Source organism: Solea senegalensis, linkage group LG9 (assembly GCF_019176455.1).
Source record: "Solea senegalensis isolate Sse05_10M linkage group LG9, IFAPA_SoseM_1, whole genome shotgun sequence".
Taxonomy (NCBI): Eukaryota; Metazoa; Chordata; class Actinopteri; order Pleuronectiformes; family Soleidae; genus Solea; species Solea senegalensis.
The window spans coordinates 14,502,372-14,525,542 of NC_058029.1; the positions used below are offsets into that span (position 1 = coordinate 14,502,372).

The 23,171-nt window shown below is 39.6% G+C and overlaps 1 protein-coding gene across 3 annotated transcripts in view; it reads left to right on the top strand.

Annotated features, from left to right (window-relative positions):
• Positions 1-16,234, top strand: part of adcy2a (adenylate cyclase 2a) — a 44,916-nt gene extending 28,682 nt beyond the window's left edge. For 2 of the 3 annotated variants that reach the window (XM_044034513.1, XM_044034510.1), the window contains 16 exons: positions 67-243; positions 334-377; positions 561-641; positions 1,717-1,786; positions 1,951-2,048; positions 2,160-2,244; positions 4,673-4,810; positions 5,716-5,835; positions 5,935-6,119; positions 8,912-8,996; positions 10,555-10,713; positions 11,841-11,987; positions 12,222-12,332; positions 12,434-12,548; positions 13,602-13,726; positions 14,920-16,234. In XM_044034513.1, the coding sequence (XP_043890448.1) occupies positions 67-243; positions 334-377; positions 561-641; positions 1,717-1,786; positions 1,951-2,048; positions 2,160-2,244; positions 4,673-4,810; positions 5,716-5,835; positions 5,935-6,119; positions 8,912-8,996; positions 10,555-10,713; positions 11,841-11,987; positions 12,222-12,332; positions 12,434-12,548; positions 13,602-13,726; positions 14,920-15,072 (1,893 nt within the window). In that variant the 3' untranslated portion in view covers positions 15,073-16,234. The remainder of the gene's footprint in view (positions 1-66; positions 244-333; positions 378-560; positions 642-1,716; positions 1,787-1,950; positions 2,049-2,159; positions 2,245-4,672; positions 4,811-5,715; positions 5,836-5,934; positions 6,120-8,911; positions 8,997-10,554; positions 10,714-11,840; positions 11,988-12,221; positions 12,333-12,433; positions 12,549-13,601; positions 13,727-14,919) is intronic. The other variant, XM_044034512.1, reaches the window with a different exon arrangement.
• Positions 16,235-23,171: the final 6,937 nt, after the last annotated feature.

Sequence of the window (23,171 nt, forward strand, 5' to 3'; positions counted from 1 at the left end):
TAACTAAACAAATATTGGCCATTAAATTGAATGCTATTAAATAACAACTTCTCCTGATATGTCCAGGTGGAGCGCTGGAGTCCACAGCATCATTACCGTCCCAGACACGCAATATATGGAGCAAAGATGAGGGCATCAGTCAGGATGACTCGCTACCTTGAGTCCTGGGGAGCAGCCAAGCCCTTCGCCAACCTGCACCACAGAGACAGCATGACTAATGAGAACGGGAAGATCAATACTGCTGTGTGTCATTTTTTTTCCCTACACAGTATGCTGATGTTTAGGAGCTGGGAAGGTTGAGCTGAAGCCTTTAACTTGTCTCTCTGTGTCTAGGATGTGCCGCTGGGGCAGTATCACTTCCAGAGGAGATCAGAAAGGCAAGCTGCTCATTTTACAGCTCCACCACTATTTTCTTTGGCAGGATCATCCCCATCTTTTAAAAGTACAGCGACTGAAGACAAGATGTTTAATGAGACTAGACATCTGCAAGATGCTTTGAAGTGTGTGACTAATTATATGAACTTAAAATATATTCTCTCTCTTTATTGTCACCATAACAGGACAAAGTCTCAGAAGAAACGGTTTGAAGAGGAACTTAATGAGAGGATGATAAGGACCTTTGATGGGATAAATTCACAAAAGTAAGGGCATAATTTTAAAATGAATGTGCAATAGCATTGATAGCGTGTGCCATCTTATGAAATTAGAATTGATAAAGCATAGCAATGTTAAGACAAACGCAAATGCAACATATACAGAAAAATTAGTCTTTCTCCACATGTTGGAGCACTTCTACTTTTTATGCTATTTAGCTTGGCTTAAAATCTGGATGGTGGAAGGATAAATGATGGTTACCAATATGCCTAGCAATGATCTGGGACCAGGGATCTGGGCTGGTAGTATTATGGCAGATGAACAAGGGACTTGGAGCCCCCAAGGCCTGCAGTTGCTGTGTGTCTTTGGATGGATTCTATAATTGTTCCTGTGCCCAAAACAAAACCCCAAAGACAATTAACCATATGTATCTATAAGGACAACTTGAAAATGAAGCAAAAAAAAAATAAAGCATGGTGTTTCAAGACATGAACTCTATGCCATTGGGCCTCAGGCTTTTTTAAGACTACGGAAACGTTTGAATGGTTTAAATGTGCTGAACGGAACTTCCCCCTGATCACAATGCCCTACAAATTTACTGCCGCAAAAACAACCACCACCTGAAAAATATCAAGCTTTGTTCCAAAGAGTTAATGCAGGAGCTGCAGGAAAGACCTCCATCACCCAGTGTTTCATTAGATGCACATCAGTCAGGTCTGTCCGCCCTGGGTGTTGTGTAATGACTTGTTGTGTAATGTACCTGTCTGTGTTCATGGTAGCTGACATGTCTATTGTTATGTTTAGCAATCTTAGTCACTCTAACCTGACATACCACGAGGGTTGTTGCACAGAACCATATATTAGGCCTTTGTTAAAATATATTTGGAAAGTACAGGTTCAGACAAATCAAAAAAACATTCACTGACCTTCATGAATGCCATAACCAGTCAGGACGAGAGCGGCAAAAGCTTTCAGTACTGTTGTTTGCTCTTACTTTGATTTTATTAATATTATTAATGCTGATGCTGTAGCATTGCTAAAGCTTTCCATGCAAACTATATTTTTAATGGTGCCTATATCTTTCTTTTTATCTGGCCTCTAACTATGTCTATATATATCCAGGCAGTGGCTGAAGTCTGAGGACATTCAAAGAATATCATTGTTCTTTCACAACAAATCCTTGGAGAAGGAGGTAATTAACAATCATACTGGTATCATTAATCCCTTTGTATACATGTACTGTATACTGTATGTACATTGCAGTAGTCATTCCAAAGACAATTATAAAGCATACTGTGAGTGTATGTTGTTTTGGCTACTCTCTCTGACCTTTACCTTCTTTATTTCTTCTTTTAGTACAGAGCAACAACCTTGCCAGCCTTCAAGTACTATGTCACCTGTGCCTGTTTGATCTTTTTCTGCATTTTCATTGTACAGATTCTTGTCCTTCCAAAGTATGTGCATTTAATTTTACATTATTTTACAATAAATGTATTATATAATAAGTCTTTCCTTTGACTAAAACTAAGCTGTGAACTAATTTTGGTGGACTGAATATTTTTTAGGACAACTATCTTGAAGATATCTTTTGGAATGGCTTTTCTCATCATGTCCTTGATCCTCTTCATATGTTTCATTGGACACTTTCTGGTGAGTAATTTTAGTAGTACCCTTTCATTTTAAAACCTTTATTTAACCTGCACGTGCCGACTGTCTAATGGGACACTTCTGTGCTGAATGTTATTTGTCCTAATCATACGAGTGGCCCAAGTGGCCACTTTGGTCATCTCAATAGACTATTAAGTGTCAGTGTTGTTGGCTAAAGTGCCCTCAGTTCAACACAAGTGCCTGATGGGAGCCTCTGATAAAAAAGTAATCATGATCATCTGCGTGAAACGGGTTCTGTTCATCACACCAGCCCACGCCCCGCCACTTTACACATCTGTGACTGTTCTGATCACCAAGGATGTAAATTTTTGGTGTGTCTGTTTGTCTGTGAGCAGCTTAACTCAAAACGTAAAGGAGGGATTTGGATACAATTTTCTGTGGATGTATGTTGAGGCACAAGAAAGAAATTATTAGATTTTGGTGCCAAATCTGATCTAGATTCAGAGACATTTTAAGATAATTATTAACCTTATGAGAAAGAGGACACTGTACATATATATATATATATTGACACAGTGGCAACTGAGTGGTTTTAGCGGAGGTTTGTGGGTAAGAGTAAGAGCTGCAGCAAATGGGGGAGGTGCCAGCTTCTCTGCCTGAGGAGCTGAACTCTTACTATGCACGTTTTGACAACGACTGCAAGTTAGAAATGTAAGAGCAAGACGACTGCCCATTCCAGGTTTTCCGGAGGGATGCACGCAAAGCTCCGGGACCGGACAATATTCCGTGTCGTGTTCTCTTCTCCCTGCGGTAACTGAGGAGGGTTGGCATGCATACCAGAATACTCTTTTACAGATGTACCATTGAGAGTACCCTGGCTGGGAATATCACGGCCTGGTATAGAAGCTGCTCGGCCCTCTAGTGCAAAGCACTTCAGATTCTCCTGCCATCAGACATATGGTTCAAGACCCAGCACACGAACCAGGACGTTCAGAGACGGCTTTTATCCACAAGATATCAGGCTTTTGAACTGCTGATACAATCTCAAAACAAAGGTCAGACAGTGGAGTTACTAAGAATTATTTTACATTTTACATTTTTTTTATTTTAAAAATCAAACCGATGAGTCTGTAGAAATTGTCACTACAGCCACTTTACACCACAAGATCACTGAAAATTCTGACCGGCAATTACAAGGCGCTCCACATACCAGTCCTTTTGGTGAAATGATTGCTACTCCAGCACTGGAAAAAAGGAAGAAAAAAGAGGAAAGAGTCTAAAATAGAGTTGGAAAATAAACTAAACACGTGTCAGTATCAGCAGTGTTTCAGAATAGTCTCCACTTTGTCTCATGTAAAACAAGTTTGTCCATGATCCTCTGATGAGAGGAGCTCCACACAGACAGCTGCAAATGTTGATATTTTAACGGCATGCGGATGAAACGTGACAATCAGGATTTGCTTGAAAAAACAATTAACTATTAATCTAGAGGCTAACCATATTTGCAAATACACTTGCAAAAAGAATGTGGCTGTCTATATTTTACACTAATCCTGTTCATACATAGTACAGCCTGCCATCCATAGTTTATTGCATTGTAAATCACTTCTCTGAGCTGCTCAAATGTCATATCCATTCAGCTCCAGTGACGCTCAGATATTGCTCTGAGATGATCAAGTAAATGATTTGGGCTTTTTGCTGTCATTGTCTTGGAGTGAACCACATTCAGCAGTAGGCAGCAGAGGGAAAGTAATTGACTGTAACAACTGACTGCATTTCCTGAGGCCTGGGAAGATTGCATTTTCTGCACGAGTGAAAACCAAGTAGTAAACATTTACAAGTGATGATGCTAAAGTGTGTGGCCTGCCATTGTCATATTGCTACAACAATTACTAGCAGTGCTGCTATGGTAGGTTAAAATGAGGAGTGTGATTGCACAGTGTCTACTGCAATCAAATATCCAGTGTGTAGAATTTAAGGGGTGTAATTGGTTGAAATTGTTGAAATATTTTAAATCATTTTCTCATCAGTGAATAATCACCTAAGAATCATTTTTGTTATCCTAGGGTGAGTTTATCTATACCCGCAATGGGAGCACGTCCTCTTCCACATAGTCTGCCATGTTGTGTGACATGGTATCATGTACTATTATGTACATGATAGAATTCCATGTACAGTATAGCATGTACCATTAAGTTGATAGACCCCTCTCTCCTTCACTCTTATATAATGTTTCAGTATACGCTGACTAATTAGGGCCTAACATCTATCAGTGTTAATGTAAGTTGGACAGTGTGTGGGATATTTTTGTCTGCTGATCTGAGTCTTGTTGACGCACCTCAGATATCCCTAAAAACGGATGTTGAAGTATCCTTTTGTTTTCAGTGGACTTTTAATATTGTATATTAAATATAAATATATATCATATTTACATTGTTGTATGTTTATGTTTTTGTGTGTTTCTCTGCAGCAGTGCAGTAAAAGTGCCTCAACTTCTTGGATGTGGCTGCTGAGGTCATCAGTCATCATTGCCAACAAGCCATGGCCCCGTATCACTCTCACTATGACAACCACAGCTCTAATACTCATAATGGCCGTCTTCAATATGGTAAGCTGTGATGTGCAAACACTGCAGACAGGAAGGGTTACCACCAATTAGGTATTCACAAGAAATTACATATTACAACCCTTCACTCCCTTGTTTTAACTGCAGTGTGCTCAGTGGGTAGTTGAACACAACACATAACAAAACAACTTTTTGGAAAATTTAAAATGTGGTGCCTCAGTATACTCATGCCAGTCTTATGGGCTGTGGCTACACTGTTATTTTAGTTCAATATACTTTTCAATATTTATTTATATATAAACAACTTTGATCTTTAACCACTGCAGAAAAAGTAATATTTCTTTTGCATTGTTTTCTTTTGTGAAATGGTCTATCAATTGACATTTTCAATCATGAAACACATCCCCTCCACAATGTCAACATTTGCATGTAATAATGGGGTATTGTTCATAACATTTGTACTTTTGTCACAATCTTTGACAAATGTGTATTTCTGTAGAGAGAAAAAGACTTAGCTTGGGTAAGGGTGGGATAGCCTGAGGTTTGTGCACCGTGTCAGGACCCCGGTTTAGACCTTCACACAAATCGATTTAAGAGATTATAATCTTGTTTTTCACCTGACGTGGGTCAGTCGCCCAGGGCGTATGAACCAAATTAACTTGGCTTTGCTCAGTAGGGCAGCCAATCCTCATCTTATCCTGCAGGTTCACTTTAAAGAACATTATTGAATGCTTGTCACAATTGGGCTCTTTTCTAACAACATTCTGTTTTCCTGCAAGTAAAATGTTGACATGCAAGGCAAGGAGACTGAGGGACTGCATGTCAATTACATTTGCATGTCAGTTGTGTGGTTTTTGTGGTGCATTTTAATTGTAAATATATTTCTATGATTGCTCCAGTCCTCTTGACTTAGTCTTTTTTGTATATGTTTTTGTTTTTATCTCCAGTTCTTTTTAGAAGACCATGCATTGCCTCCAGTTTCTGTTTACAATTCATCCAATGAAACACTATTTTACCCAAACGGACAGCTAGTTACTTTATCTGGCAAAAACAATTTCTACCTTCCTGTAAGTGAAGCTGAATGTTATCTAATTTCAAGTTAATTCTCTTTGACAGCTTTAGAGCTAATCAATGAACTAATCTGTTTGTCTTTTTTGTCTGTCCAGTATTTAATTTACAGCTGCATCCTGGGCCTTATCTCTTGCTCAGTATTTCTGAGGATAAACTACGAGTTGAAGATGATGATTATGTTGACAGCTGTAGTTGTTTACAACATCATTATTCTGCAAACACACGCTTCGCTGCTGGATGAGTACAGCAGATTCCTGTACAAGACTGAAATCCTTGACCGGTAGGTAAACAGAAACGGATATAATTTAGAATGTTATTATATATACAGATGAGGGGAGAGTGTCGAGATAGCATGAGAAAAGAGTTCAGTTGGAGTAGAGTTGACAGTCAGTTGCTCTGTGGAGGTAAAAAAAAAAAAGGAAAACAGTGGATGCCCATGTAGTGTTTTTTGTTGTTGCGTTACCATATTGTGATAACATGCAACACCTGCTTAGACTGATAAGGCCAAAAGGGAACATTCATGATCCCATAAAGGCAACTAGTCAGATGTCTCAGCAGGTCACATACACTCAGTTTGTGCCCTGCAGCTTTGGGGGAAAGGGGAGTACTTGTGTTCTGTAAGGTCAGTGAATACTAAATGTCATGTAAGTGTGTGTACTGAAGAACAGGTCTGTGTTGTTGAGATAATTGTGTCAAATGGAAGTCAAGTAAGTAGCAGTCTATTAAGTCATAATGATTGGCCTGCCTTAAATCTATAGTTTATAGATATAGCTATCTATGAAATTTCATTGCAGTCTTATGTATATGTATGTGCATGTATGTACCACAGCTTCATCAAAATGGTAGGAAATAAACCCATCAATTCAGAATAATTAAGAAACAGCATTATCAGTCCAAACAGAAAAACAAATGACCATAACACCAATTATATGGAATTATACAGTTACTGTTACCATTAACATGCTCCTCACTCGCCACACAACATTTCTCCATGCACTGCTCCCCTGTTCCCCCTACTTCCCGGCTAAAAGCACTCACTTAATTTTGATATTCCACACTGCATTCTTACAGCCTGCTCAAATGTCAGCAGCTTGGGAACTTAGCTGCTTAATAAGGATGAACTGCATAATGAGGTAATCAAACCAGTTTCTCAAAGGCAGGAGTCCTCAATATGTCACAAGTGTGACATGGAGACGAGAAATTCCATGTAAAAAGTCACGCAGTAATAAAAATCAGGCTGATGTAACCGTTGCTTGATTGACAGTGAAAACAAAAAATAAAAACTGAAAAAAGACAGGTGGTGTTAAGGTTTATGGTGACAGTAACTTATGTTGGCCTAAACTAATGCATCCATTTTAAGAAATGTTGTTTCATTTTTTACAGAAAACAATGCCTAGATTGTTTCTATTCAATGCAGTATGCAGCTGTCAAATAGCAAATTATCATGAGAAAGTGTATCATTTTCTTTTCACAGACATTGAACCTTTCTTAAAATTTGGACATCATTTTCAATTTTTTCATCATATTATATTGAAGGTTACCTGAAATGTGTAATCGAGACATTTGTGTGATTAAGTGCATATGATTTTGTCACTTGAGGCAGCTCTATGTTTTCGTCTGTACTGGGTACTTAAATTCCTCATCTTACTCTCACAGCTAAAAACCACATCCTTGAAGCACTGGCTGGTTGGTTTATATGTAATGCACTGAAGGATATTCTACTCTAAAATCTGCTCTTTTTCTGTGTTATATGAATGCACTTCAATAAACTGAGCAGCCAAACTGAGCAGCAAAGAGGTTAGAGATGACATCACTTAAAGACAAATCCTTGAGCTGTTTCCCAATAATGGGAAAAAAAGTCCTTGGACATTATGACAGCACTCAAATAAGAACATTTGTGATTCATACAGTAGCAGCTAGAAGCTGTACATAGAAATAGAAGGGTTTGAATAAAATGTCTGAAAGCAGAAACTTATAGGCCTCAGAAATACTATTCTGTTGTCATTTAAAGTGTCCAAAGAGACTTTGTCAATTAACGCTTGAACAATGTAATCTCCTGCAAAGGACAGTTTTCTGTCTTAGTAGTGATTTACTTTCCTACCCATAGCAGCTGGTGTTTTTCCCTCCTGGTAAGACAACATTCACGAAGGAAAGGGTTCATTGTCAATTGAAATTTTGACATAAAGAAAAAGCTTAAATTTTTTTCTCTAAACCTCTGTGGAGCTGTCATCAGAGAAAGTTAATTAAACTATGCTTCCTGTCCATATGCTTCCCATCTCGGATTTGTCATCCCATCCCTTCAGCCTGTTTTCTGTCATTGCCATTCATTGCGTGCAGAGAATTGATTAGAAGATCAACCAGGCCAAATGCAGAACATGCAGGCTGTTTTCTCAGGCATTCACTGATCTTTGCCCTACTTCTGAGTTCATTAATATGTAAAATGTGCGCACAGGATTTAACAGTACTGTTTGAATTTTGTAGCCTTTACTTAAAATGTGGTCAGCTCGCCTCCACTGCTATAAAGACTTTTAGTGTAGATAAGTGTGAATAAATTAAACTTTTGCATTGCAGTGGATTTTGAGCTTTGAATGTGTGAAAGTCTATTTTGTGGATGTGCAGTTGGCAAATCAGTGTATTGTAATGTTTGTTGTAAAGTATTTTTCACATGCATATAGTGTACAATACATACGTGATGGTACTGATATGAGTGTAGAAAGACTACTACTACTGCTTGGCTTTGAAGTGAAACTAATGTATACATTTAATGACTACAGTATGTTCATTGTGTCTATAGATATGTTGGTACTGAGTTAAACACTGAGTCACGGGCATGTAAACAGTAAACAATCTCTTGTCACAGCAAAGCAGTAGTGACACTCTTAAACGAGTGACAGCTTGGAATGTAATGGTCTGCTAACCATTCATGTGACATGCCATAGAGTACTGATTATAATCCCCTCTTTTTTATCTTTCAACTTTCACTTTTGTTTTTATCCTTTTCTGTCCGTTGTCTTTTCCGTCTTCTGTCCCTCCCCTCACAAAAACCTTACTTCTTTTGCTCTGCCCTTCAAGACCAGGTGTTCTCAAAGACCTGAAGACTATGGGCTCTATCTCCCTCTTTATCTTCTTCATCACCCTACTTGTGCTTGCCAGACAGGTAAGTCAACACTATAATAGTTTAACGGACATTATCTGTGTTGTCTGTCTCTTGCAACTTATTTTCACATCACAGCTCGAATGGAATTTACTCTTCAACTTTGCTCTTACCTCAACATCACAGTCACACTCCACCATGCAGTGTTTCCATTAACCTCTGCCAAGGAGGTTATGTTTGTAGCTGCATTTGTCTGGTTGCCTGTCTATTTGTCGGTCTATAAGCAGCATATGTCGAAAAGTAAAGGACAGATTTGTTGAAATTTCCTCAGCATGTAGTTTATGGCCCAAATAATAAATGATAAGATTTTGGTGATGAGCCAGATAAGATACTGGATTCGAGGGTTATTTTTATGTTTTTAACCTTGTGCGATAAGTGATTATATTAACCCTGTGGGAAACTGTGCAGCCTTGGTAAAGGTTTGTGCTTTGTGTTTGTGCTTTTTCCATATTTTATTCATGATTTCTCCCAATTTGGAATCTAATTTTTTCCATGCTAGTCTTGCTCACATCCCTCCTGGTGGTCGATTCTGTGATCTCATGGTCTTGTCAATAGTTATCAGTCTCTCATGCATGAAAACATTTTATAGTTTTAAATGTATCTGCTGTGCTGGTCAGGTTCAGATCATATTTTAATGTAAATGCAGAAAAATGTAACCTCTGCTGTGTTTGTAAAATAATGTAAAAGGCCAGCTTGTCTGGCCTCCCACCAGCCACTCTGGTCAAGATAGATGTTGATATTTACTAGCCAGGAGATGCAGGGAGTAGAGACTGGTCATTCTGAAGAGCTGTGTGCTCTTTAGCTCCACTATTTTGAGATGATGCCTCTCTGCAGGGAACTCACTGTACTTGGAAGCGGTCCAGAATCAGGGGACTGCTGTGCTCTGCAGCTATAGTACACCCTCAAAAATAAGCCAACTGTGTAATGCATTCTACTTTTTCATCATGACACACAATTACATGTTTACTCTGGGTAATGTTAACCTGTACATAACACAATATGTAGAGCCACAAATCTGGACAGTATTAGGAAACATAATCAGTCTTAATGTTTAACAAATGTATTTGTAGACGACAAATTACTATTTTATGAAAACACAGCAAAGGTGCAATCATCTGTGCAGCAAAAATAATTATTAAATTGTTATTCATTTGTGTGGTTTCACTATACTGCTCTGATATATTACCGCACTTTGTCTCTGTCCCAAAGTTTCTTTGGCTGTAATTATATTTCTAAAATTACATTTTATTACTTTGCACTAACTATTTTTACTTGAGCACCTCCCACTTATCCTAAAGCAACTTACAGTACATGCTGTGTCCTTATTAAACCTCTTGATAATATTGTGCTTGTAATCATGTTTTGTGGCTTTTCGTGGTATGGGATTAACCAACACCACAAAACGTAAACTATTTCTGTCTTACAAGTTTTTGTGAAAGTTATAAAAAAAAAAGTTCCTTGCCTTTTTTTTGCTGTGGTGGAGTCCTTAGTAACTGTTTGTTTTTCTCTGTGACTGTAGCTGTACCTTCAGCCTCTTCACCTCTGTGTCCTCTTGTAACAGAATGAATATTACTGTAGGTTAGACTTTCTGTGGAAGAATAAGTTCAAGAAAGAGTGTGAGGAGATTGAAACCATGGAGAACCTCAACCGAGTGTTGCTGGAGAATGTGCTGCCTGCACACGTTGCAGAACACTTCCTGGCACGCAACTGGAAAAATGAAGTAAGCATTTTGTCATGTTTGCTTTTCAGTATGGCTCATGTAAATTATGTCCTGACAAACAGCTGCAGATCTAATGTAATAAAATGTGGTTTTACACAGGCTTTTCAGTACCAGTGGCTACATGCCAACATCCATTACATTCATTAGCTGTGTGGTTGTACTACAAAAGCAGCTTACCTCATACAAATTTTATGTTTCAAGTCAATGTAATAGATTATTATGTATGTACATATTTCTTTGCTGCTTTTTAATCTATCCAATAAATAAAAGGGGACTGTTGATGCATACTGTATACAGAAGATATTTCATTAATGTCCTGTTTTTAGATAATGACATGCACTTTGTTGAAGAAAGAGAAATAGGTTGTAATATGTTATAAACATATTCCAACAAAATGAATAAATTGCTTTGCACTGAATTGGCAATACTGGAAGTTAAGTTGATTTTGAAATTTGTCTAAAATGTGTCTAAAAATGAACATGTATAATATTAAATAAGTAGGTCAAGTTTATATAGCCCAACGTCACAAACACAATTTGCAGTGAAGGGCTTTACAGTCTGTGACACTTTCACATCGAGTGAGGAAAAACTCTCCCAGGACATGGTGTAGGTGTCACATGTACAGAAACAGATATGAGTAGAAACCTATACTTATATAAGTATATGTGTGTTTATATAATGTATAAAATACTTATATTAACTGATGCAGTGTAGGTGTGTTCTCCAGCTTGCTTGAGACCCTTCTCATTTATCATTCTGAATCATATATCCCCTGAGTGTTTCACACTCTGTGAGAAATGAAAAGTCAAGTTTTATTGGAACGCTTAAAAGAACCATAGGTCATGTTAGTTTAAATAGCAGTGCTGCCAAAGAGTCTGCAACTGACTCTTATTCTTTGCTTAAATAGGATCCAACAGGAAGTTGCTTTTCTAATGTGTTTTAGAGCAACTGTTCCATGGACTGTTTGATAACCCTCACACAATCAGTCCGACATTTGTACATCAGATCCATTTCATTTGTATATTATCAATGTTGGAAGTCTGTGATCGATCAGTCTTACAACAATTTAATGACATTGTTTTTGACTCTGGCTAATCTCAAGTCTGCATTTGCTCTCTGTCATACAGGACCTGTACCACCAATCTTATGACCTGGTGTGCGTCATGTTCGCCTCCATCCCAGACTTTAAAGAGTTTTACACAGAATCTGATGTCAACAAAGAAGGTTTGGAGTGCCTCAGGCTCCTGAATGAAATCATTGCTGATTTTGATGAGGTAAATAATAATTGCAACCTTCAACCTACACAGCATCAGAAATGCTAAGTTCAACTTGAATGACTTAATAGTTTCTATTTTGTATCTGAATATTATCCTTTTTTATCATTGTATGTATCCATGCATACAGATGTATATGCATCTTCAAAAGAATGACCACATAAGCTATCACATCACCCTTAAATGGCCCCACTTCAGCTGTTGCATGTATTGTGTTTTTTCTTTTTTGTGTAGCTGCTCTCCAAACCTAAATTCAGTGGAGTGGAAAAGATCAAGACAATCGGGAGCACTTACATGGCTGCTACCGGGCTGAATGCATCAACAGGGCCAGAGTACACATCACAGGTATACACTCACGACACAGACAAACGCACAGATTCAAGCAAAAGCATACATATTTTACGAGTAAGTAAATGTTGCGTTTGTGTTCCTTCATTGATTTGCAGGAGCATGACAGGCAGTATATGCACCTAGGGACCATGGTGGAGTTTGCATTTGCCTTGGTGGGGAAGCTGGATGTTATCAACAAACACTCCTTTAATGACTTCAAACTTAGAGTCGGTCAGTTACACACAAGAATTATCTTTAGGAGCAAAGTGTAAGTGATTACTGAAGTTGTTTGCCACATCTCACCTGCTGTTCCAATTACATATTATACAGTTAGTGCAGTGTGAATTCACCATTTTACCTTTTTGGTTTTGTTACCAATTAGTGTGAATATAGACGACAGTATCTTTAGTCATTTTGTGCATCCAAGACGTTCTACCCTTTTTCTAGACAATCACTAAATAATGGTATCTAAATAACAAGAAAAATGAAAATAAAATGATAGCAAGAGGTCGGTGTAGTCAAGGCAACATGAGAGAAATGATTAAAGAGTACACAAGAGGTAGGTCTGAAAAGGAAAGCAGCCGAGCAGATCCTAGCTCCCTGCATGCAGCAAGAGTCAGAGTTTGATACATTCAACCTTTTTCTGTGGAGATCGCAGCAAGAGATGGTCCATTACCTCAAGTATGCGTGTGTGTGACTGAGCATCCCTGCTGTTGGCAGACGGACTTAAAACGCTCCGCCAGAGAGGGATACTAGTCCCCACCCACTGGGACTGCAGAAAGCCAGTGGCCATGTGCCTGTGTGTGTGCGCTACTTGAGCACTTATACAGACTGCAATTTCCAGATTGCTGGAAATTAACTCAGAAACCAGAGCAAAAAGAGGCCTGGTGTCATGTCACTGCTTCAGAGCCTGCTCAGCAGAGGTGCTTTGCATGTGTACAGTAGATTTCGGCTGCATTTAGCTTCCACTCCATCTCATGTTCTGATGAAATCTTGTGAAAAGCTTTGCTTAATCTGAAAGCAGCAAGTGTCTTGGTTGGAGGCCCTTTAGAGCTGCATTCAATAATTGATCAATAATATCAAAAAGGGATTTAACTACATCTACAGCAACAATGGCCATGATGTCATACATATGGTAGAAACATTTAAACATGTGTCTCTGTATCCTCTGTATCAATACATAGACTGTGTCATCCTTCCCCTGAGTGTGCTACCAATAGTAACACAGTACACATGGTATAGACACATACACTAAGCTGGAATGTCTCTGTGTTGTTTTTTCAGGTATTAACCATGGTCCAGTGATAGCTGGAGTCATTGGAGCCCAGAAACCTCAGTATGATATATGGGGGAACACAGTGAATGTAGCCAGTAGAATGGACAGCACTGGGGTCCTGGGGAAAATACAGGTAAATCAGTTCTGTTTTTCTCTTTGCTAAAGATCAGGCTAGGTTTTAATATTTGTTTTAATCTAGTGGTTTATCATGAGTCAAGTCAACATCATCCAACTGTTGCTGTAAATACTCACAAAGCATTTATTAGTTCACAGTTGAAAATAGTTCCCAGAATGCATGTTTCTAAAAAAAAAAATGCCAGTTCCCAGCCATTATGAATATTTCACAGCAGATATGTTGACAGGAAAAGCAAAGGTGAAACAAGTTTTGTTCATGTTGACTGAAAAGAGTTGATTATTTATGAGGGGGTTTCAAAATTTTAAATTTAACTCCACCAACGAATAAAAACAGTCAAATATTAAACAAGCTTGGAAAGCGGATGGGGGCGAGACAGATAAAACTATTTGGTTTATTTGGTTTTTCCTCAAGTGTTTGTTGACTACAAATTTACTTCAGCCTCAACCACTTTCCATGATGTATTCAAGAACCAACTGTTTCTCAAACATCCCTTTGTGTCTGAATCTGTTCATATAAAACCAGTAGGGTTGCTCTTTTTCAAATGTAGATGTACATTACATTTTAAATGTCAGCACAGTCAAAGTCATCAGAGTCATCTTGTCTGCAAACTGCCTTGGCTCTGATAAGAAAGGGTATTCACGTATATGACATGTAGTCGTGTGAGGCATTCAGCCTGAATAACACTTCACTGTTCTGCCACATTTGAGCCATCTACTGAGCACGATGTCTGACTAATTAAATCCATCATTTTATAACCTAGTGTTGTATTTATTGTACAAGTAAAGATTTTAATTATTTTCCTATAGTCCTTGCTGGAAAATTCACTTTTAAAAATGTTCCCTGTATATTCTGTGTGATCATTATAGCATTGCTAAAACAACAACTCTACATGCAAATTACTGTACACATTTATGCGTTTTATAGCGTTTCGAGTTAACCTAAAGGTTAGTTTCAAGACACCATTTTATATTATATTCTCTTATTTATCCCCACTCATTTTGCCTGCAGGTTCTGACGAGCGGCTCATCGACAGTACAACTGTTTTGTTTGTTATAAGTTTAATGGTCAGCAGCAGACAGTACAGTACATGCAACATCCTGTGGAGAGCTGAGTGTTTCTGCCTGCAGGAAGTTAATCCAGTTGTGTGAAATGAGTAGAATGCATGTTACCCATCTGCTTTTTTGCTCTAGGTGACTGAGGAGACGAGTCAAATTCTTGTGACCCTGGGCTACATGTGCACTTGTCGAGGCATCATCAACGTCAAGGGCAAAGGGGAGCTCAAGACCTACTTTGTGCACACAGAGATGACCCGCTCACTGTCCCAAGGGAATGTAATGCCGTGATCGAAAATAGGTGGAATTTACACAGACACGAAGCACAGACATTTATTTCAGATTGACAAAGGAGGTGGGGTCATCTTAGTGCTGTTGTAACGGAAAGAAAGTAGGAAGGAATGAGATCTACGCAGCGAGCAGAGGAGTCTCATGTAATGTGGTTTTGCAAGTTACTTATGCCACAGCTATAGTTTACATTTTGTCACTTATGTTACTGAAGTGTAGCATGTACAACCCCTTATATACTTAGGCTGAATCTGTGGCTTGGCGGTCTTAAGTTTATGACCTCACTGTGTCATAGAAGCCTCTTTTTCAGACAGGTGCATCATAAACATAATCTATATACTGTTCATTTTGCAGGACCTGGTCTATATGGATGTCAAAACATGTCCACTGTGAAGAATAGAGGCCAGTGACAGCCACATTAAGACCTGCTGGCAAGTATTCAGTAGAGCAGAACTCTTAAGTAATCATCAACAAAACAAAGACATGCTTTGGATACAAGGATATTTGTCTGCCCCAACTTATCAAAATTTTTCTCACAAATGACATCAAATCACACAGTAAGCAATGGATAAAGGATAGAAAACTGCATGATCACTGCAAAGGTGAAGCCGGTGTTTTTAAAAAACAAGGAGACATATGTATGCATAACTGCATCAACTATGATAGAAGCAGGTTTATAGAGGAGCAGCAAGTCTTGGATGTATTTTAGGTGGTCTCGGACCATTAAAAAAAACAACTTATGAATATATTATGATATTCATGTGGGGCAAGGTTTCACAAAAATGGTCTGCATTTAAATCATCTCATCTTCATGACTGTTTATACAAAGCTTATTGTTTCTGACACAGGTCAGATTTTCTTTTCTGTGCCTGCGGAAAGTAGAGTGTGTAGTGTTTACTGCGGTTCAGACGAGGTTGGATGAATCCGATTTGAGCCATATGGATTAAAAAACCAGGTTAGAGCAAGACATATGAAAACCAAGGGGATAAAGATGATTTCAGTGTGAAGACTTTTATTTGGGGAACCTGAGCCTGATCAGTGTACAGGGTAGCTTTAGAGTGTGTGGTGGTTTTGTAAGAAAAGAAAATAGTACAAAAAAGTGTTTTGATGTTTTGATGATGCCATTGTTTTTTGTAAAAACTTCATTAAATTTCTATGTATTTCAGTTCTGTGGAGTCCTATTATTTGCCAGTAAGGTTCTGATGAGCTCAAAGCATAAGCACATTACCATGTGATCTTGACTTGGAATAAACAACATGATGAAAATCTCTCACCCCAAGGTTGGATTGATGCTTTTTAACAACATATTACAGCAATCAATATAAACCGTTGACATCAAAAACCCATACTGTCAGTTATAGCTGCAATCAGACCTCTGGGTTTCACGTTTGACCATGGGCCATTTTTATTCAAATCTAAAACTTGAATAAGTATGAATGGATACAATCAGGTTAGATGATTGGGATTATATGGTTATTGACGTTACAATCCCATGGCTATTTCTATCTTCTCTTAATATTAAAATATACAGTAGATATATCTGTTCAGTCAAGAACATTATCATAAATTAACCATGTATTGCAACAAATGGAAATTGCACTAGTGGCTTTATTATTATTTAGATGCTCCCTGGAAGATCCCAGCTCATGCTAAACCAAACAAAGAGTGAGCACTACCAAGATAGTAACATGTAAACAGTTGAGCCTGTTAAAACTTCAATCTGGAAGGGTGGGGGCTGGGGTGGTGGTGACAAAGCTTAGCCAGCAGCAGTGGTATGAGGCAGCTCTGAAGGAGGAGTCTTATTTATATGGATTGCCTTGGTGTGAGAGTGGCAGTGATTGTATTGGTCAATATGTCTAAATCATGACTATAATAAAACATCTACAGGAGTATGAAGTATATATAAAATGAAATAGCCATATACATTATGGGTGCAAGGAGAAGGGGTTGGAATAAAGTTTGGACTTCTTCCCACTCCCTGAACATGGAGACTTAAGATTGTTTGCATTTTCTGTATGTTTCATTTTCAAATAAAATCATCAGAAGCTGAAGACCGGCCTCCAATAACACACACACACACATATATAGTGTAAATACTAGGGCTGAGCAATATAGACAGAAACATTATGTCCAAGTTTATTTTACCTGAAAAGTGATATACCTTATATTCTGCTATTTTATTTTTAAACAACCACCACTACTAGCCTACGTCTACTCCCACAGTCCAGTTGCTTCTGTGCTGGGTCATTTAAAGATAGCATAGAGGTGGGATGGGTTGTTACTGTGGTTTCCACACCAATTATATAATTCTGTTTAGACTAGGAATTATAAGCATGTTTTTATTGGTTATACATTGTGTCATCTGAAATTTAAAGAGAAGAAAGAAGAAAACTTTTTTTCAGACCAAGTGTGCCCCTGGGCCTGTGCCCATAATACCCAATGGATAATCCGGCCCAGACTACACCTTTATATCAGGTACCTCTCCTCAAAATCATGAAAACACTGCTCTGTTACTTAGCTTTGTTTTGCTCTGTAGCTTCAGCTCCATCCTCACAGACAACACTGACTCTTCATTGTCCTCCTTTGGTGTCTGAATCAATTATTGTTGATAATTAAAATGTAATTAATGCTACCAGAGGGCATTTTTGCATGGAGTGCGCATGTTGTCCCCATGTGTGTGTGGGTTTTCTCCGGTTTCCTCCCACAGTCCAAAAACATACAATATGTTAAATTGGACACTCTAAATTGGCCGTGAGTGTGAGAGTGGACAGTTGTCTGTCTCTATGTGGCGATCTGTCCAGGGTGTCACAGTTCATTCAGCAGTTTTCCACTCACCTGACTCCACCCCACTCTACCTGCCAAGACACACCTCCTCGTCAAGCCAACACTACTCACCTGTGATTACAGCTGCTCCTCATCTCTTGCAATCAACCCTCCCAATATACTCCAGCTCCTCACTCACTCACTCCTTTGCCAGATTGTTCTTAGTCCTCATGCAAGACTCTCCAGCGTTTATTTCTGGACTGACTTCATGTTGCCTGTCCTTGACCTGCCTGCCTCTGCCTGAACCCTGGATCTTACCTCAGCCTTCTGTCCCTGACCACGTCTCTGGTTTCTGTCGGCCTGTTCCCTCGACTGTCTGGTGAGCTTACTGCCTACTGTTTACCATTTCCTCTGCTGTGGACTGTTACCAACTGTCCTGTGATGTATTGTGCTGCATTTGGGTCCATGCTACAACCATTACACAGGGTGTACCCCGCCTTTTGCACTATGTCATGTATTTGTTGATATTTGGTCTTTGGACTCTACTATTTTCCTTCAGTTGTATAGTAAATGAATGATTTCACGTTCTCACACGAACGTTCTGTTAAGACAAGATACATTAAGATGGGATGAGTTATAATGAGATAATCCTTTATTATTTCTACATTATGGGGACATTTGTTACAATGTTGATAGCATAAGTATTAGACAGTTAAAAGAAATAAATCCTTCATTCAGGGGAATGGAGGTATGCGTTTTTCTTACACTCTGAGCATTGCTGATAATTGATCAGCTACATCTGATGCCGTTGTGGCCTCAGACCAGGCCTTAGGTTACATAGCAGTACCACCATGCGGCCCAGCATTTGGTCCAGAGGAAAATCCCGCTGACCACTGTTCTGGATGAAGCCTCTCCCACATCCACCTGCACGACAACAGGCCTGTAGCTCCAACTTCGTCATCTTCTTGAGTTGGAGCTGTAGGCTTTATTTCCCCTTTGTCACCTTGTTTTTTCTCTGGCTGCTGCTTTTTACCCTCTTCTTTGGAATAGAGGCTCGGGACAACCGTAGCAGGAGAGGCAAAGGTTGCTGGAGCAGAGGGTTTGCGAGGAGTGGACTCACCTGATGGCACTTGTCCAGCCACTGATTTTTCTTTTTTTTCATTGTCTTTCAGTTTCATAACCTTCTGGTCACCCTCAGCTGCCCGCTGCTGCACCAGCTGCACTTCCTTTATCCAGGCCTTTTCCTCTTCCACCAGCTTTTGTCTCATGGGCTCCTCCAGATTCTTAAGCCTCTTTTCCCACTCCTCATCTTTGCTTTTCAGATCATTCATCAGTCTGGCATTCTCACTCCAGTAGTCTGGTAGTTGATGTGGTCCTTTGTTCTCATCAACCTTTTCTTTGTCTCATTTTTGAGGAGGTCCTTTGTTTTCTTGAGTACCTCCTCCAGTTCTTCTGTCTCAATTTTGACCTGCCCCTGCTTCACCTGGTCTACCTCTGTGTTTCCTAGTCTGACGCTAACAAACAGCATCTCAAATTAGTAATTAGGTTAAGATGTGAGAGAGAGAGAAAAAAGTTGTGACATTAAAGCTGTAGTGTGTAACTCTTGCATACACACAAACCTCCATTAGATAAACACCAATGTCAAATAAGTTCACACAGTTCTACTTTAGCTTATCAGCTCCACACATCTTTCTTTTTTTTTGCTCCAGACAACTCTCTGTTTCTCAGTAGCAGTGTTTAGATCTTGTGTTGCCTGGTGACATCCTTGCGCTGCACACAGGAAGTGATGTATTTTATGCCAACAATAGGAACATAACTACTGACTGACTGACAACTCGGGCTGTCAAAATGAATGCGATAATAGCACGTTATGGCAAGCTCCTTTCAACATCACTGTTTTTTGACGCACAATTAACAGACATTCTGTGATTATGATTTTCTCCTGATGATTTAAAGACTCAGTGAAACGACACTCAAACTTAAATGGTGCTCGACAGTGTGCGTTACTGACTCAGGTGCAGCAGCATGTGTTTCTTCCAAACTAACTTCATTGCAGTCTTATGAGGAGTTGTTTTAGCCACATTTCATATGGAGGATAACGTGGTAGAAGATGAATAGAGGGCAAATTAGTATATCCATGGTCACGTCCAGGTTTTCATTAAGCCAGCACGATTATTTCCCATAAGCTGTCAGCCAAAGATACAGAGATGTTCTTCAGTCTGCAGATGTTACCAAGTGTATTTAGTGGCAGATTATATAATTTGGAAGAGGCTGTGCACAGAGGGACGCAGCAGTGCTCTGTCGTTGTCTCCTCAAGACACTGAAAACGTAGACCACGTTGATCCCTCAAACTGAATATGCATTGGTTAAGGTCGATCTAGCCTTATTTACAAACAAAATGATAAAATGGCCTCATTTGCCCATCAATATACACTATAAGCCATGATGACAGAGTGAATGTCAGGAAATAACCAAGCTCTGAACTCTCCGTAACGCTCCTGACCTGTACAGACCAATAATAACATTAACAAACTGTTTCTTAAGCTTTGAGCATGAAGAAACAAGGCTGCACTTTGTCATGTAATGTTCCTAGTGTAGAATGTTGGGTCAAAATAATCTACAACATCTACCCACAAAGTTTGTGGGGTCCAAACACTTTTGGTTATTAGACAATGTTATTTTCCACTACCTCAGTACTACCTTTTTTTTGTTTTTGTTTTTTTGGGGAAGGACATCAAAAGCAGATTTGGTTTTGAGCCTGTCCATGACAAAATGATGGAAAAAACAACAATCCTTATCATCGGCAGACAGCCCTTGTTGTGTACATCTTCCGAGGTAATAAATACAAGGCTTTAAGTGAATCTCTCTGAAGGAAGGCGCTCAATAGATGCTCCTGCAAACCACTTCCATAGAAACGTCCCTCACAAATTCTGCTTTGCACTGACACACACACAGCAGGCAGGCAGGCAGGCAGCCCTCTTGTGGGAAGCTGGGAGGAGACACGATGTGAGCGGCTTTATATGTATCATTCATTAATTTCCAACGTTGCCTTAAGCTTGTAGGTGTCCACTGAGGCCTGCATGAATATAGTCTAGTATTATCCAAACACAGTTCCACATACTGCTGCTAATCTATTCCCAGACAAAATAAATAGCACTTAGTCTGCTTGACATTTAAATGTTACATCCATCCATTCTGAGTGACTGCGTGGGATGCAAACATTGAGAAGGAGGAAGACAGCCTGAGACAAGCCTGAGAGATTGAATCTTTTAAAGCTGTCATCCACCCACACAGGTGTTTTAGACCCCTTTTCAGGTCTCTGTGGGTGTGGACATGTTAGGCTTGAGTGACAATATAGCTATGTCTTCTTCATCTGCTTATCCGGGTTAGGGGGCAGCAGTCTCAACGGTCTCGTCTCTAAGGCTGAGCCCAGCCAAACTAGGAAGGGAACTTATTTCAGTCATTTGTACTCGTTCGCCCATCCCCCTCAGTTTCACCCTCACGCATGAACAAGACCCTGAGATGATTCTCGCCAACTCAGAGTGTAGAGGACTATGGCCTCAAGGCTGTTCACTTCTGCGCACACGCCACGCGCGCTGAAGTTCGCGTCCCATATCGTGGACCCTGGTATACTCACACGTCGGGGTCCTGTAGTATCCCACTTCACCATCGGGCGGCGGTACAAGTCTGGACGCATGGCAATAGGACGCATTCCTACCAAAGAAGAAGAGTTGCTATGCAGGGCAGGGAAGTTAGGTTGTCAGCCAGTTTGTGGGTCACCCGGTCGAGGCTTGGATGACTATCGTCGACTACTTTTTCTATTGCCAAAATGTTCTTTCTGCTTGGTGAGTGGGATTTATACTCCACCTATCAGTGGGGCAGAAGTTCAATCTGTGCTGTGCATGTGCTGTCACACGCACCCAACACGCTGTTTGCACATTGTTCCAAAATGTTGACTACACGCACAGCCTTCACGTTGATGATGCAATTCGCATCATGCACATTGGGTCTGTGTGCGCTGTTGTGCGGAAGTATACCAGGGCCACAAAGGATTATTGTGCAGTGTGTTTCTGCTGTGGAGCTTCTGCTATATTTTATATATAGGGTTATACCTGTAAATACTGGATGTACTCAACTAAAGACAAGGACTCTTCATGATACAGCGATGAATTTATCAGTATTACAAACATTTCACACAAAAAACTATGTTTAAAAAAGAAAACCTGAATTAGTGCAGATAACTAACAAAGCTAGAGTGCTTTTTGGGATAGAGTGGGATAGATTTACACATTGGGAATGTGGTGAAAGATTATTTTCACTGTCTATTTTTGCTACGAAAAGTGGCATGTCTCACCTGGCAGTGTGGCTGCTCTAATCAGCTAACATGTGTGCCTAAATAAGAAGTGAGACATTCTGTGATAGACACACCGCACACACATCTAGTGTGGCTCCAGTCTTGGCGGTGTTGATCCTCATCCCAGCCACTTCACGTTCCACTGCAAACCATCCCAGGGAAATGTAGCAGTCACTGTTCAATGACACCAGCAGGACTTAAGGCCACTGAATCTGCCACATGGCTGCACTAAGAACTTCTCTCTATAAGATATATGAACAGAAACTGACAAAAGCCAGTCTTGACGAAATCCAACCCAAATTGAGAACGAGTCTGAATTATTGCCTGAAATGCAAACCAAACTGTCTCCAACAATAAAGAGATGGCATCCGCTCCATTTCCCTGTTACATTTCCACAAAGCTTGTTAAGGCAGTGATGTGGGCTGTACAGAATGACAGAACTGACATTTGTTTCCTCATAAAAATCAATTGTGATGTTAGGGCTCTAATAGAGGTACAATAACAAGAAAGGTAGACAAGTGCTCGCCATGGATGGCACTGCTGCACTGTGAGAGACACTACTTACAGAAAGAAAGAAAATAAATATGATTTTAAAAAAGCGAGCAGAGTGCAACATAGATTAAATGTGAGTGCTGTGACCCTGCAGTCACTTTATCCTCATTTGGAAAAAGGACAAAAACCTTACTAAAAAAATGGACATACAAGAGTTGACCCAATGACACGGACCAGCACCCAAAATGAATGAATGAAGCTCCCTTCACATGGGTTGTAATCTAAGAATATAATCTATTACCTGTGAAGAGGGTATACAAGTTTGGTGGGTCGCTATTCAACATTTTTAATTTGTGATAATAATGACGTCATAGCCCCACCTTTGTCTTGCTTCTGCTCTTGCATTGATTGTCGTCATCTTCCGCTTTGGTGTATCTCTGTGGCAACATTACAGTGCCACATACAGGCCTGGCATATGTACTACAGCATTTAG